We start from the raw sequence: 16,283 nt of genomic DNA, 5'->3' as shown, positions 1-16,283 counted from the left end.
TTCAATTAGTAGAATTTAAATCACTTATTTTGAAAATTCTGTTTAAATCTATAAATTTGCTTTCTAACCAAAAGAATAATAATAAAATTAAATAAACTCTACACAAGTTAAGCTATAAAATTACACACCAGAAAATGATTTATATACAAACATCCTGTTTGCATCCTTTCATACAGACAAACAAAGGAACCTCAGCTCGTGGAGCGGCCTTCTGTTTCTTTTCCCAATTTCAAATGCATTGCTTACGCCTCTTCTTCAGGTAAAAGCGAAGTTATGAGAGAATACTTAACTCGGAGAGAGATTTTCCCCTTATCAACATTAAGCTTTGCCCCAGACACAACCCAGTATCCAGGCGAGTCCTGGGGTCCTCTCGTCATTTCAGTCGTGTCAACAAATTTCAACAGTTTAGGAACCTGGGCAGGTACAGGAGGGCCCCCAGGGTACACAGCTGAATTTATGTTCAACTCAGGTTGCTTTGGAGGTGGTTTTTGACCGATTGAGAGACGAGTGCTGATAAACGAGGAAACTATTCCAGATTTCTGGCCTGTGACGGGAGAACCATCCCAGTCAGTTTTTGTAAGAGCTGCTGCACCAATAATTTTGGAGAAATGGAGCCTTAAAAACAATAGTTTTTTTAACCCATAGTCGCCTACTTCAAATCGAGCCCCTGTGACAATTGCAAGATCCTCTTCGCTCTCAACAGGGGCTGTGCAAACATGTGAGAAACTTTTCCACTGAACCTTTTCATAGTAACTTCGTTCAGAGGAAGGATCTGAGCTGTTACCAATTTGTTCATCCTCAAGTTGGAAGGTCTCTGGCAGTGACGAAAGATGCTGCAAGTGAATTGCTAAGCAGTTGCTTCTTTTCCCTTCCAAATACAGTCGAAGGCCTGTAACTGGCTTTTTCCCCACATCGACCTGCAATGAAAATTAAATAAAAGTAAGAGTCAATGATTATGCAAGCATCCTATATAACCAGGTAGAATGCCCAAGTGCTGATAAGAAGCATCCTATAGGGAAGGGTAAACCGTAAGATGGCTACAGAATCACCAGCTATAAATTTATATGCTGTTTTTCAAGTTTGCCAGTTGACTAGTTTAGCAATGAGATATTGCAGAACATTGAAATCTATGTTGTCCCAATCGGAAAATGAAATTCTTCCAGCCATTTCCACATTTTCAACTCAAAAGTAATAATTGTTCATTCCATTAGCACATCATCATATTAAATTTAATTGATGTTCTTCCACTAACGATTGTAATCATTAGAATTAATTCACAGTTCCCAAGATCACCACAAAATATATCCTTAAAATGCAGCTAAAACTGCAACAGCCAATTTGGAGAACATCATCAGAGCAAGATAATAGTTTGGAGCTACACAAGCAAGATCAGAATTATCGTAGTCACACAGAATAACACAGTTGGGAAGTTCTAAGTGAGTGAAATAATTATGAATCCACTGAATCAACATGAACTAATCGCCAACTCTTTCCTTACTGATTAAACTGAATAGTCATCTGGCCCAAGATGTTCAAACTCAAATTAACATGTTTCTTTCCAATTAGAGTGAATTACTATTTAGACCCTATAGTTTGGTGAAATTTATAAGTCAGGACCTCTATTTCAAAAATCAATTATAGTCCCTCTATTTTGTTAGGATTCAGTTAAACAGTCCTATTAAATTTTTGCTAATCTTTTAGTTAGTCAACTAAAGACAGTCAAATATAATGCCTATTATTCTGATTTTGCCTGAAAAGAAAAAAATTTTGGAGTTTTATCTAGTAATTTAATGTACTCATATGAATAGATTATTATTTTTAATGAGTTTCCATTTATGAATTAGGATTGGTGATGTTTAAGATTAAAAAAAAAAAAAAAAAAAATAGAACTCAGGGTCTGATTTGGTAGTTGTATGCGAAAGAAAATTCAAAGTTTTGTTAAAGGCTAAAATTCAGTGGTGGAGCCACGTACAGTGTACCCCCTGACTTGAAAAAAATTTCTAGACAACCAATAATATATCTATAAAGTGAACCTCTTAAGTTGTTAGATTTATAATTTGTGAATACCCTTAAAATATATTATAAATGAGTGTCCTCTCTAACCTTAGGGCCCTAGCTCCACACTGCTAAAATTGACCTGTCATCACAATTTAATGAAAATTTAATAGGTCTATTTAGTTGACTAACAAAATAGAGAGACCATTTAATTCGTTTTTGAAGACAAAGGTCACGACTTGACAACTTGATTAAATCATAGGAACTAAATAGTAATTAACCTTATACCATGAGAAGAGCAACATAAACCCTCCTCCAAGTAATATTTACTATTTTTCTTTAACAGAAGAGAGAGAGAGAGAGAGAGAGAGAGAGAGAGAGAGAGAGAAGAGAGAGAGACTTTCCACATACCTAAACAACACCAAAGTACTAATAGGAACTAAATAGTAATTTACCCTATACCATGAAAAGAGCACCATAAGCCAACCCTAAGCCCTCCTGCTAGTAATGAGACCTATTTTTCTTTAACAGATAGAGAGAGACTTTTCACATACCTAAACAACATCAAAGTACTCATGCAATCATCTTTTCCTATTCCAAACTCAAGTTTCTGTTTTTCTTCCTTATCCATAAGGTGATGGTATCGTTCCAACTTTAAACGGGTTTTCTCTTGCACTAGAACTGTTTTCCCTGCTCCTGCTTATCTATTTTCTTTTCTTTGCTTTTCTTCTTTCATACCCATTATCTGCTGTGTGACCTTTCCCAGTATCCTTGAACCCACATGATCACTCCCTCTTTGTAAATAAAAAATATTTTATTTGTTTCACATGGATATATGTTGTTTTCAATTGATTAATTAGAACAGATCTATGGTTTGATTTCATTCCTCAACTTACTGTTATTAGATTGAATAAAGTACTCTAGCCTTGAGTCTGGCAAACCCATATCTGGGATCAAATTTTGTGCAACCATTTTCCTTCAGTCAAAGTGTTTTATCCTTTGATTACACAAAAAAAAGTGTAATTTATTATCACATCATAACAAGATAGCTTGGGATTGGTGAGTAACCGCTACTATTTTGCGATTTCATTTTCCATATGATAACAGGTGAATGGCCATTTTCTTTTTTGAGGTAAAAGAGCAAGGGAAAATAAAGGAAACAAACAAAGACTCAGTGGAAAAATAACATATCCAACTCAGCAGAAAATGAAAAAAATCCTCATAACAGCATTACCAGTGTTGTATTAACATAAAGTTTAGGTCCCATGAAGCTGAACTGCAAAGATGCATTAGCTTGTTGCTTCCTATCTGGACCAAGGGCAAGCTCACCAAATACCGGTGCCCATTGCCTTGGAAGCTGAAATTCCAGAAACTGATGTAATTCTTCAATTGGTGGCTTATCTGCACTCAAGAAACATGTAAAAAAAATTAAAATTGATTGGATATTCTCAGGAAGAGCGGGAATCTGATAAATCAAGACCATGAGATTTACTCCAAGACCAAAGATAACGGTGAAGGATATTTCCATTGGACAGGGCATCCTTGTAGACTATTAACCAAAGTTGACAGGAGAGTATGAATTGAATTTAAAATCCACTAGTGATATTCTTTTTATTTAACTCAGTTTCTGTCTTCTTCTCGTTTGCTTTCTTCATTTTCTTTTGTACCTGGCTGTTCTAAATCAATAAGGCTGTCGAGAATGAAGGATTTCCTACTCACTAATTTTAAGGAATTTAGAAAGGGAGACGCAAATAAGTTGATCATATTATGCAATTTTGCACTGCTTGGCATACTTAGCAGAAACAAAAAATATCGCATTTAGCAATCATAATGAATGGCAACAAACTGCAACTTAACAAGCCATCCAAACAGCACTATTGGACTAATGTAACGAATGCATAAATACAAGGAAAATTCACACTTACAACGGATATAGAGGTTGATAGCATGGGTCAAATATCCACTCCCATTAATTCCACTCAATAGAGATGTGATTGGGATGAATGACATAGAGACTACATCAGGTTCAAACTGAACAGTTTGACACCAATCACTGTGGTGCAGGCTCTTATTCAACCCACCTTTCCTCCTAGGTATGAATTCAATTCCCTGCAACATGCATACATAAATGGGTATATATAAGCTTCTTAAAATAAACTTTTGGTGATAAAAGCTAAGCAGACTCGACTAAATAAGCTATGAACCAACCACTCATAAGCTAAGCAGTTAAAGAGGAGAACTGGATACCTCAGCATGGAGATCAGAATTGGACAGAAATTGTTCCATGTATGTGGCTCCATGCTCCTTGACAAACTGGAACATCAGCACAAAAGAACCTAAGATATAAAGCAAGTTCATGATATTCTTGTATTCTTTTTCCAAACTATAGAATAATTATTGCAGAATAAACAAATAAATTTTCTTCTAACTTAAATTTCATCCACATCAAATTGATCAGAAAATCCAAACAAGTTTTCTTCAGACCTTTTCACTCTCGTAAAATTTATCAGAATTTCTGATATTTGATCCATTTCCATCTGCGAAAATCTTGTCTGCCATGTCTTTCAATTTTTTCTGTAAGTCAACAGGTTCAAAAGGCGATGAATGCTGCTGCTTCACATATACTATATCTCTTCCCCCCATTTTGACACCAACAACCACATGAGTGCCATACTTTTCTATAAAACTGGATGTGAAGAGCAAAACATAATAACTAGACATGTTTGAAGAATATATTTCAGTTACACAAAATCACAGACACAACCATCATTATTGTAATAAGATCACAAAATAACACAAGCTTCCAGCAAATAGACTAGGGCAAACTTTATGCCAATCATTGCAAAAATGTAACCGCTAACTTAAACATCATCTAAGATTATAGAATGCAGCTCTTTACCATCATTTATAGTTAACAAATGAGACATTATTTTTAGAAAAAATGACTTGGATCTGGATGCATGTTCTTTTATCTTTAATGTTAAAAGAAAATCCAGCATGCTTAATTAATTATCTCATCAAACACTTCTCAGTTGAAAAATGGATCTCCAGTGTTAGTTACTTATAGCAATCTCTGACAATGATTTCACATTTCAAAATTTCTGGTGTTTTTTCCCCTAGGCCTTCATTTACTTAAAATTACTTGGTTTTCGAATAGGTAAATTGTACTGTTAGTAACTTAAGATTGAGTTCAAGCTGGTCAAATTATACCAATTTTATTATCCAACTTTAAATTCGTTGATTCAGTCAGTACTGACTGGACTCTGTCAATCCAATCAAAAGCCCAATAGAAAATTTTTCTTATGCATTTAAACGTCATTTATGCTTCATGTTGGTTTCCATTAAATTCAGGTGATACATCTCCTAACAAAGCATGCAAATAAGTGTTTTATCATTCATTAAAAACTAAATTAGAACAAAGTATAATATCATCTTTGTCACAACAATATTGTCTGTAAAATTTAATTTGCAAATTAAGCCTGTCTTCCAAGTTTTCATTAGGTCTTCAGAATGTTTACTTGGAGTATCCAAGTTTTAAAATATATCTACATTACATTTACGAAGTTGTTAAAATATAAGTTTTGATGTCCTAATGCTCTTCATACAGGCACCTTGGTATAGGAGAGGTTTTTGTGCAACATGGAAGCAACAATAACTATATGAAAACAAAATTTAAATTTCATGATTAAATTGAAACAAATTAAGAGTTTAGTTATTGAGTTCAATTTCAAGCCCTAAGTGATGGACCAAATCAGAACTGTACCGAACTGATGAGCCAATTTATGAATTTTCATTTTTATAGTTTTTTAGATATATAGTCTTCAGCAGCCATCATATTTTGTTATTAAAAAAAACCCTTGATTACTATTTGCTAATAAAAATGATGTATAACTTGAAAAATCAGTTGTGCTGTATTAGAAATTTATAACTTATCATCGCTTATGATATCTTTGATTTAATAAAATGATAATTAATAATGTATATGCAATCTCTTATTATATCCAACTTAATATAATAATCTATAATTATAAATGTGTTTAGATCATAATAACATATTTCAATCATATATATGATAAAAAATTATTTAACTCCAAGTGACGCATAGTGAAGGGACCGATATTATAATAGTTAGAATTATATACCAAACCAAATTTATTTAGCTTTTCAGATAATCTTATTCCAATGTAAAATTTAATGGAAAATTAGATACCATCATCATCATATGTAAAAATATTGCATTTATAACATATATGATGTAAGTGTTTCTATCTATATATTATGATAGCTAGCATTATAAATGTTTCATAATTATAACTATTTTATTTATCAGTAATATTCCAGTAATGTTACAATCATAGCTTTTCTGCTTATAATTAGCACTACAATCATAGTATATTAGTGTTATAATCATAATTATTCTAGTTATAACAAATATTCTAATAATCTTTCTAATCATAATTGTACACAGTATTATATTTAGAACTATACCTAATAATATTAATAATTATGCCTAATACTATAATAACTAATAAGTATAATGCCTAATAGCATTATGACAAATAGTTCTTGTAGTATTATAATCATAGCCCTTCTAATAACTAGTTTGTTCTTAATAATAGTAAAGTTATTAAGAATAATAAAGGCTAAATCATTAAAAAAAACCTAAACTTTACGAACAGTTTTAATTGTACCCTAAATTTAATTTTCTTTTTCTAGTACTCTGAACTTCAACTTTAGTTACAATATTACCCTAGTTTCAAATTGTACCTAATTAAATGAATAAAATTTTATTTTCGTGGGATCCAATTTAACCTTTTCCCCACTCCTTCCTACCACTGCTTATAAATAAAAAAATATTTATATTTATTTATATAAATATTAAAATAAAAAAATAATCTATTAATCTTAAAAATAAAATATTTTTATTTATTTATATAATATTGACAACAAGTAATGATTCTCTAGAAATAAAATGACGCCTAAATAAATAAAACTTATTTTTATAAGGGATCTAACTTAGGTATAAACAAAATTTCATGCTTAAAACATGGAAAACAAAAACATTAACTAATATTCTATGCTTATAACTAACTAAAATTTATTATTTTATTTGGCTTTTATGAATTTAAATTCCTGTCCAATATTAGTTAGAGTGTTGTTAAACAGTGAGTTTTTAGTTAACTCGACCATAAGAGAGAATATAGTCCAAAGAAAATAATATTTTATTCATTAAATTGAATGTAATTTAAAAATAGGATGCTATTGTAACTAAAGTTGAAGTTTAGGGTACTAGAAAAAGAAAGTTGGATTTAGGATACAATTAAAACTACCCGCAAAATTTGAGGTATTTTTAATGGTTAAGCTGAATAATAATAATAATAAAAAGAAATAACAAATTGACCATCGAAACATAGCATCATAAATTGATGTATGTGCTGTTCCAGATTTTTTTTTTTTTTTTTTTGAATTATCATTTATCATTGTTTTATTTTAATATTAGAGTCTTTGTTTTCTTTTAAAGAAACATAATATAGTGTGATATAGTAGAAATTTATAATTATGATTGTTATTTGAAAAATATAATAATTTTCATTTGGGAACCAGAAAAAAAAAAAAAAAAAACTGAAGAATTAAACTGTAAATTTTGGGTATCAAACTGAACCTTCAATTTGGTTCAAATTCCAAGAAAATGAAAAGAACTGAATTTTTGGTTTGCTTCCAATTCCAACTAGGAACCAAACCATAACTCTTGCACAAGCCTAATATGCTGCAGTATCCCTAACCAAAGGAGAAACCACAAATTCTGATTAAAGAAATTACAAAAGCAGAAAGCATACAAGTAAAATAAAAAACTTTACTACCTTAGTGGCTTATTAAATTTCAACTTTCAAATTAACCAATTATGGACACAAGTTATCACCAAAACTCTTCCTTGTATTATGGTAGGAAAAAGTTTGAATTAGATTGTGTTACTAGTACATGCTTGTGCCACGCAAAAACTAACAAAAATTAATTTTTTATATATATTCTTTTGAACTTTTAATGTTTCACTTTACAAGAAAATCGTCTTCAAATATTTATATAATTGACTTCTAGATAAATAATTACGAGGTATACATATAAGCTTTTTCAAGCATTTACAATTCATTTAAATCCAAAATTTATTAAATGAAAATTATGTTCGTCATTTTAAATAACGTTAATCTTTTCACAATAAATAATTAAGTATAATTTAAATATTAACTGAAAATTAATAACCCATTAATTCATGAACTGTTGTTATAGTTAAATTCACCATAAATTAATAATGAAATTAAATAAAATTAAATAATGTATATCATAAATATTGATTTTGGAATCATCAAAAGCTTATGTGGTAGAATTAAACTTTTGAAATCCTACGTGATATATATATATATATATATATATATATATATATATATATATATATATATATTTATATAAGCTTAATAGAAAAAATAACTAAAATAATAATTCAAACATTTGTGCTTATTTTCAATTTTGACCAAACATTTAAATATTTTCAAATTTAGGTATTCGGCACTAGTTGCAGTTTTAGCCAGCCAATGGAAAGAAATATTTATTGCTGATTGGAATAAGAGAGGTAAGCAAAAAAACATTAATGTCACAGGCATACCAGAAGCACAATAACTTCATCACCAATTCAGAAAAGTCAACTATGTGATCCTAGTTTAGAAACCAAATGGCATGTTATGGGTGAATTTGAGGTGTATGAATGGGAGAGAAGCAGCAAGTGAGATCAAGTGGGAAACATTTTATTTGAGCTATTTATTTCTTCGTTGACCACACCACACCACACCAACCTCCAATCTCTAGTGAGCTCCCACTGATCAAAGGCGGCCCCATACCCAGTTGGGTTTTGAGTCATCACCTAGATCCAACGTTCCCCAGCATCTGTATTCTGGCCATCAGTGCTAACCATTTACCTTGTCAGAGGACATCGGTGGAGAAGGGAAGATAGTGAAAAAAGAACGGTGAGACCTCCATGGGCAAGAAAAAGAGAGAGAGAGAGAGAGAGAGAGAAGGGGGGGCAGGTGGAGTCTAAAGAATTATTAAATGTTTTGTTGTCCTTATCAGCAACAATTTAAGTTTCCAATTTTAACCAGCTGGCTATAAATGCTGAAATTAAAAGGTTTGGTAAAAATTGAAAAAACATGCACAGGGATTCGATTCTTTTTTTTTTAAAGCCTAAATCTTTTCGTCACAAGACATTCTACCTTTAAGGAGTCAGGAGACATCCAGTGAAGATTTCTACATCAACAAATGAATTTATGCCTAGCTATTATCATTATCATTTTCACAGATTAATTTTGCAGAATTCATATCAAGGCTTGTTCATTATGCTATCGCCCTAGCTTTAATCTTAGTAAAACGTACTTTTGATGCACATGGTACTCCAAGAAGTTTCTAGTAATTGTAAAATCTCGTAGGCATATCGCAAGATAAAGTTCATTTATATACCAGTTTAAACAAGGAGAAAGAACATCTAGTGGTTTAACGGTAGTGTGAGAAAACGATGAAATATGATCACCAAATGACTAAGATACAAGCAGCTTCCAATTGATATATGAAAAAATGTGAGAAATCAAATAAGGAAATGTCAAGTTTAACAAAAAGGCCAGCTCTTGCAAATGTAGTGATATCTTCTGTTTGATAAAAGCATAATGCTGTAAGTCATAGAACCTTACCTTGCCAATGCAGCAGGCTCCCATGCTGAAGGTACAGCTTCTTTCACATGATCAGAGAGCACTGCCTGAGATTTTTCTAATGCAATGTTGTAAAGCGTGATAAAAACACCATCAAAAGCAAGAGCTTTAGAATTGGCAGCATCTGTCTGCCAAACTCCAGTTAATTTGAATGCAGCATTGAAATGACCAGAAGGAATTTTTCCAGAAAGAGATAGTTCTTGGTTAAACTGCTCTGCCATCTACAACCAACAAGGGATAGAGGTGGAGGTTTTGGAGGGAGAAGAAAATATGAGCATACGGATCGAGTTACTTGTTAAAAGTAAAGAAATTATTATCATCCCCATTCCCAATAGTATGCTAAATATGAACAACATCAGTTTTCAGATAAACGTACAACTTCTTGTCCAAATAATAGCCAAGTAAATTACTTTTATCTTCCAAAATTGTGAACTCACCTTTGTGATATTGCACAAATCATTTTGTAACAAGAAAATAACATTAAATGACAAACATTGACTGATAATTCAGATAGGGTTTACCAACACTATCAAGTGAAAGATAAAAAGCTTTACATTGAAAAATGCAACATAACCATTAAACATAACTGAATTCAGATGCATATGCAGGGGGAGAAAAAAACATGAAGAGATAGGATAGCTTTAAGTGCCAGAATCCAAACTTTTGGCTATTGTTATTACCTGAAAAGATAGAAATCTGATTCAGTCCAACTTCAGTAAATTTCCCACTGGAGTAGATGGAGAATGGGAAATTCATTTTCTTACTTAACAAAGAATACAACTCATTGACCAATTTGGTGTAATCTTCTGGCTTATCAAGAATGAGAACTAATCTTAATGCCTGAAGCTCAACACTCAACTTCTGTAAATTTTCTCTCAAAAACTAAAGTAGACATAGGGAACATTTCACCATCTGAAGAAACTTAACGAGCAGGTATAAGACATTTGAACCATTTGAGGAAACAAATTTCAGTTCTGCTATAGTAAATTTGCTAGCGAAATTAAATGACGAGAATATAAGTTTCACTCTCAAATTTCATGGGGTAGAAATCACACTCAAAGTGCCCATGGAATTGGAGTTGAGGAAATTTTGGTATAAGATGAAAAGTTACTCGATTTGAAAAACAAAACAAGTTAGTGTTATGTTAATTTTTAGGCTTACCATAATTTGTCAATGATAACCTGAATTTATGGTGATGGCATTACCTATAGCCATCAGCAGTTAGACCTCACATCTGTGTACTTGCTGGTACTATCCATCATGCTAAAGCCACCTCCCACTAAAAATTTTTATTATTAATTTTTTCAAAAAAGGCAATATAAATAATAGAAGGATATCCCAAAACTGACCCTAATCTCCTTGTTTAATTTCCTATTCACAATGGGAATCCTTTGCTTCTTTATAATCTTGATTTAAAAAAATAAAAATAAAAATAGAACATCAACAATGAAGCATAGAAGATGAAAAATCTGAGGTGTATTTGGCCATATATAACGACAATTAACACCAAAATCCCAAAGTTTTGGTTATAATTGATGAAACTGAAACATGAGCTAAACTTGTGTAGGCATTAAAATTTTTTGGTAATATTCCATACCTGAAAAGGGTGAAAGGTCCTGGGATAACATTTAATCTAGTCCATCTTGTGGTAAACTCTAGAGTGACATTCAGACTAAAAGTGGGGTGAATGGTTCATCTTGGGGGTTAGGGTAATAGATTATGGATATAAATGAACAACAGGATCTGCTATAGCGTGAGACCAACAGGTATTATTGTTTCTTCAAATCAAATTGTTTTACATTTAATTTATAATCATGTAACTTTATTACAAACAAACAATCATAAAAGATATAAAAAAAAATAACTTAAAAGATTGTATTCCAAATAGAAAGAGAACTAATTATATTCAAAAATATTTTTAAATGAAAATGCAAATTTTTAAGAAAAAAATGTTTGGACAATGATTTTAACTTAAAAACTTATTTTCAATAAAATTTTTAACCATTTAAATTTTCTTTATAAGGAAAACATTATTTGAAATTTCCTTGTTTCAATAAAAGAAATTCACAAACTGCAAATTTTTTGTTTATTTTTATTAGTCTATATAAACAGATTAAGTATTGATAGGCTGACAATTCAATTTCACTCCCCTAATACAATCAAACATCCTTACAAAAATCATATGTACACCCTCAACCCTCAATATTTAAATCAATAGCCTACAACATTTAAAACTCCAACCCCCCCCCCCCCCCTCCTTCTTTTTTCCCCTCCACATAAAACTACATCTTTATGAATAAAATTGCATCACACGGTCTCAAAATGGGTCACAAAAGCTTCTATAATTTCCGTAAATTGATACATTCCTCATTCTTAATAACTAAAAAGGATTACATTGATATATTTACAAACAAAAAGGTTAAAGACATACATTTAGATTCTAACGATTATAGTTCATTGGCCTTGGACTCCTAAATGACTTATTATAGGGTGACTCAATGCATTAAACATTTGTGGGCTCTAGGAGGGTAGATGTACACATCCTTCTCCTTGTTTTTGCAGAGAATCTGTTTTTGGGACTAAAACCTATGGCCTCCAAGTCACAAATGGAGTAACTTTACTTTTACACCAAAGCCACCCACTTACTAAAGGGCTCACAATAATATTAATAAATCCATAAAAATGAATAAATTGTAATGTTAGTTAGAAAACAAATCAGAATATTAAAGGAAATATAAATACATAAAACATCACAAGAATTCCTAAATCGTTTGATAAAAAATTGGTGTCAAATTTTCAGAACCTATTTGTTACATTCCATTGAAGACCAAACAGATAAGGTGGATTGATATTTGTTTTTTTCCCAACTCTAAACCGCATCATTTTTGGCCTACCTCTCATCTTTTTTGCTCCTGTTAATTGATTGAACTTACCCTTATACACCGATACATTGACCATTACCCCCCTTATCCCCCTGAACCGAGTCTAAGCTGAATTCAGTTATGAATTCTTTCCTCTATCACAGATATGTATTGCTCTTTTCTTTTGTTGGTCTATTTTTGAAGTTCCCAAATATCCCTTCATCTCTACTATACATGTATAATGGGAATGCTAATTCAATGTTTCAACAGGCACTATTAGAAAACCTAGCCGACTTGAGAATTCACTTTTATTGCCTACCATGAACTTCACAACCACATCTGTTCAATTCAGCTTCTCAGAAAAAGGTTCACCGGAAAAATCAAATCTTATTAATCTTCCAATCAATTTAGTAATCTTCAAATAAAAAACGAACATACCTTTAAGTGAAAAATCAAAAAGCAATTAAATTAAATTACCTGTTGGAAAGAAAGAACATCGGAGCTGAACCTCATGCGCTCACCTTTATCACATTTGATGGATTTAGGGACTTTAGGAATAGAAAAACCTCCTGGAATCGCCATGTCTCTCACTTTATCATCGTCCATTAAGATCAATCTGGAGGAATTTTTCTTGCAGTATTTAAGCCGAAGATCCTCAGTTAAATCATATCCCATTCCAATAGCTCCTATTGCAGCCTCCGCAGCTTTCTTTGCACTTGAAGCCATTTCCCTCTCGTTTTTCCTTCTAAATCACTGGTTCATTACAAACTCTTGATCGATCTTCTTCTTCTTCTTTTGCGCCGGTGGTGGTGATGATGGCTGTGTTTATTTGGTAAGGTGGTTATTGTCTTTGTCAACTCCATTATTTAAATGAATTAAGGAGTTCAGACTGGTCAAACACTGATATTTTTTTAAGAAACAAAAAAAGAAGGTTGCTGGCGAGCAAGTCAAAGGTTTTGTGCCGCTGCCGCTCTCCCTCCGTCTTTTCTGAGAAGCAATCACAACTTCGCCCGCCAATCGATCTAAATAAAATAATAATATTCTACTATTACTGATTTTTCATTTTCCCATTTCTTTCCTTTTATTTTTTTTTTTTCTTTCTAACTATCATTTCATCCTGAATTTTTCGTTAGGTTTATTTTACTCAGCGGAGATAAATCCGGCTTTGCGCGCAAATATTTTGAAAATTTTTAATTTTCCATCGCATAGTAAAACAAAAATAAAAATCATGCATTGAAGGTTTAGTAATTTAATTAAGTTTTTCATATTTGGATTTGATAGTCTCAAAGATAACAATATTTTAATTATATTTAATAACTTAAACTGACATTAACCTTTTTTAGGAATTGGATTTATCCATTTATATCAGTTATTGATGCTAGATCAATTACATTAATGGAGAGAGAGATATCTGAGCACTATCTCCTCATATCAAGTACATATCTTTTTATGTTATGTTGAGTGGTTATAGGGTCCTAAGATTGCGCTAAGAATGGTGTTTATCAGATGTCCCCCCAAGGGACAGGTGTCATTTATGTCACCGGTTGATGAGCTCGGCAAGCTTCTACTCGCCCAGGATCGTCAACTTCTCACACATTCGGACCATAACATGCGGCGTGTTACTTTAAGAGAAAAATAGAGATGCTTGTCTTGCTTTGTTATAAGGTTTCTACTGCGCAAATTTGAGCCTAAAATTGGGCCCTTTTGGATTTTGAGTTCGCATGTGGGCCCATACTGGAAGGCAACGATCAACTTTATAAGATGTTTGTTTTCTAACTGCCATTTTGATGGTGGTGGCGTTTGAAATTGGAAAAGCAACTCTCTGAGTGTCTTGGCCCTTTAACTTCCAGTGACGGTTTGTAGGAGCTTCTCTACTATATAAAGTCTTGTGTCCGAGCTTTTTGGGATTTTCTGCGATTGCATCTCAATAGCATTTCTCTTTCAAAACGTATCACTTCCTTCCTTGTTCTTCAGGTAACTTCCATTACCTTTCTACTTAAGTTCTTAGTTTTTCGCTTTTTAACTTCCTAGAAATGAGTTCTAATCGCCGAAACAAGGGTAAGGCCTTGTGAATACTCAAATTTTGAGGCTCAAAAAGCCAGTTTTTCCGGACTGCAAATAGTCCGGCCGGACCGGAGGTCATTTTGGAAATTTACCGGAAGTATGCCAATATGGTACTTAAAACGTCCGGGACATCGCGAGGATCGCGGAACTGGTCTCGGAATATTTTTTGGAGGTCCGAAACTCCCGAAAAAGCCGTCGGAACGAAAAAAAACCGGCGAATGGACAGGATACGGAGGCAGCGGCCGCCTTGACCGGCTGCAGTGGCCGCCGTCCCCGGCGGCAGCTGCCACCCTTCAGTCCGAATTTTGCCTATAAATTCATCCCCGACACTCCATTTTTACTCACTCAGTCTGTGTTGACGGACGCTCCTTCTCCCTTACGCTACTTGCGATTCTTTACTGCTTTTCTGCATTTAGCATAGGCTTTTGTTATTTTATTGTTGTGATACTTGGTCACTTAAATTAAATTAAATTAATCAATATTCCCCAAACGAGGAGCTTAACTTGGAGTTTTCAAGCTGAAGCTAAGAAGCGGCCGTCGAATAAATCAGGTACATAGCTAAACCCTGTCTATTTAATTTCGACATTTCATGCATATTTCTCTTCTACTCCCAATTCTACAACTGCATTCATGACATCAACTTTGGCAAATAAACTGCCTCAATCAAACATTGTTCAAGCTTAAACGCCCGGTTAATTAATAATCGTGGTGTTAAAGCCTAAATCCGACAATATTGGCTAAAGCCTAGTTAATCAATGACTATGGTGTAATCGCCTTTATTTCGAACAGTTTGGCTTAAATCCAATTAATCAATAATTGTGGCTAAATAGCCTTAATTAAACACATTTTTCTTGGCAATAAATTGCCTACATTGCAATTCAATTGATCTCTTTTGGCAAACAAATTGCCTATAAGTAGATTAACCATTTTTTTAGCGACAAATCGCTTAAATCGAAATTTTGGCTAAAAAGTCTTCAAATAATCACTTTTGGCAAATAAATTGCCTCAAATCAATCAATTTTGGCGACAATCGCTTAATCAACACCTTTTTGGCAACAATTGCCTAAATCAATCTTTTTGGCTAAAAGCCTTTAATCAACATTTTTGGCAATAAATGCCTAAATCAAATCAATCAAATTTTGGCAAAATGCCTAAACAAAATGCACGAAGCATACACACACTCATGCATTAAGCATACCCATTCAAAGCCTTTTAAAATAGGCCTATCGAACTACGTTGACTTTGATCTTCCATTCAAACGGAAGTACGTAGGCACGTTCGGGATTTAACCCCGGGCGGCAAGTCGAAATCACATAAACATTTTTATTGGTCCAATTACATCATCTTCCTTGCAAAGCTTTCATTCATAGGTTAGTTCATCAGCATGACATAGTCTCGGGATCCATCTCGGGTTCGTAGACCATGCCTTAAACATTGGGATAGTTAATCTAACAATTAGGTTAATTAAAAATTGGAGTCACTTAGGGTTTTTTCCTAGTTTACCCTAAAATAATTAAAACAAGGTGGCGACTCATACATTCACGTGCATTTCTGCCCTTAGTCATATGCATTTGTATGCCTATATTTCAGGGGGAGGGGTTCACAGTTTGGCGAC

The 16,283-nt window shown here is 32.8% G+C and overlaps 1 protein-coding gene across 1 annotated transcript; it reads right to left on the bottom strand.

The window, feature by feature from the left end:
- Positions 1-36: 36 nt before the first annotated feature.
- Positions 37-13,700, bottom strand: LOC105641169 (MACPF domain-containing protein At4g24290). The gene is made up of 7 exons (XM_012225654.4): positions 13,082-13,700; positions 9,726-9,964; positions 4,480-4,681; positions 4,243-4,308; positions 3,921-4,104; positions 3,230-3,396; positions 37-917 (listed from the first exon to the last, which is right to left on the bottom strand). Exons 1-7 carry the CDS (start codon positions 13,328-13,330, stop codon positions 243-245), a joined length of 1,782 nt encoding a protein of 593 aa, XP_012081044.1. The 5' UTR covers positions 13,331-13,700; the 3' UTR covers positions 37-242.
- Between the last annotated feature and the right edge of the window lie 2,583 nt (positions 13,701-16,283).

The sequence above is a fragment of the Jatropha curcas genome, chromosome 3 (assembly GCF_041381405.1).
Source record: "Jatropha curcas cultivar XTBG-Jc1 chromosome 3, XTBG_Jcur_1.0, whole genome shotgun sequence".
NCBI classification, from domain to species: domain Eukaryota; kingdom Viridiplantae; phylum Streptophyta; class Magnoliopsida; order Malpighiales; family Euphorbiaceae; genus Jatropha; species Jatropha curcas.
Note: the sequence above shows the minus strand (reverse complement) of the source record. Positions and strands in the feature narration are given on the sequence as shown.

What these genes read in the sequence shown, in the direction of transcription:
- LOC105641169 (XM_012225654.4), bottom strand. Translation starts at nt 13,330, where the DNA reads ATGGCTTCAAGTGCAAAGAAAGCTGCGGAGGCTGCAATAGGAGCTATT. An exon ending in GAGCCTGCTGCATTGGCAAG is followed by an intron (nt 4,682 to 9,725) that starts GTAAGGTTCTAT and finishes CTTCACATCCAG; the next exon opens with TTTTATAGAAAAGTATGGCA. An exon ending in ATTCTGATCTCCATGCTGAG is followed by an intron (nt 4,105 to 4,242) that starts GTATCCAGTTCT and finishes TGCATGTTGCAG; the next exon opens with GGAATTGAATTCATACCTAG.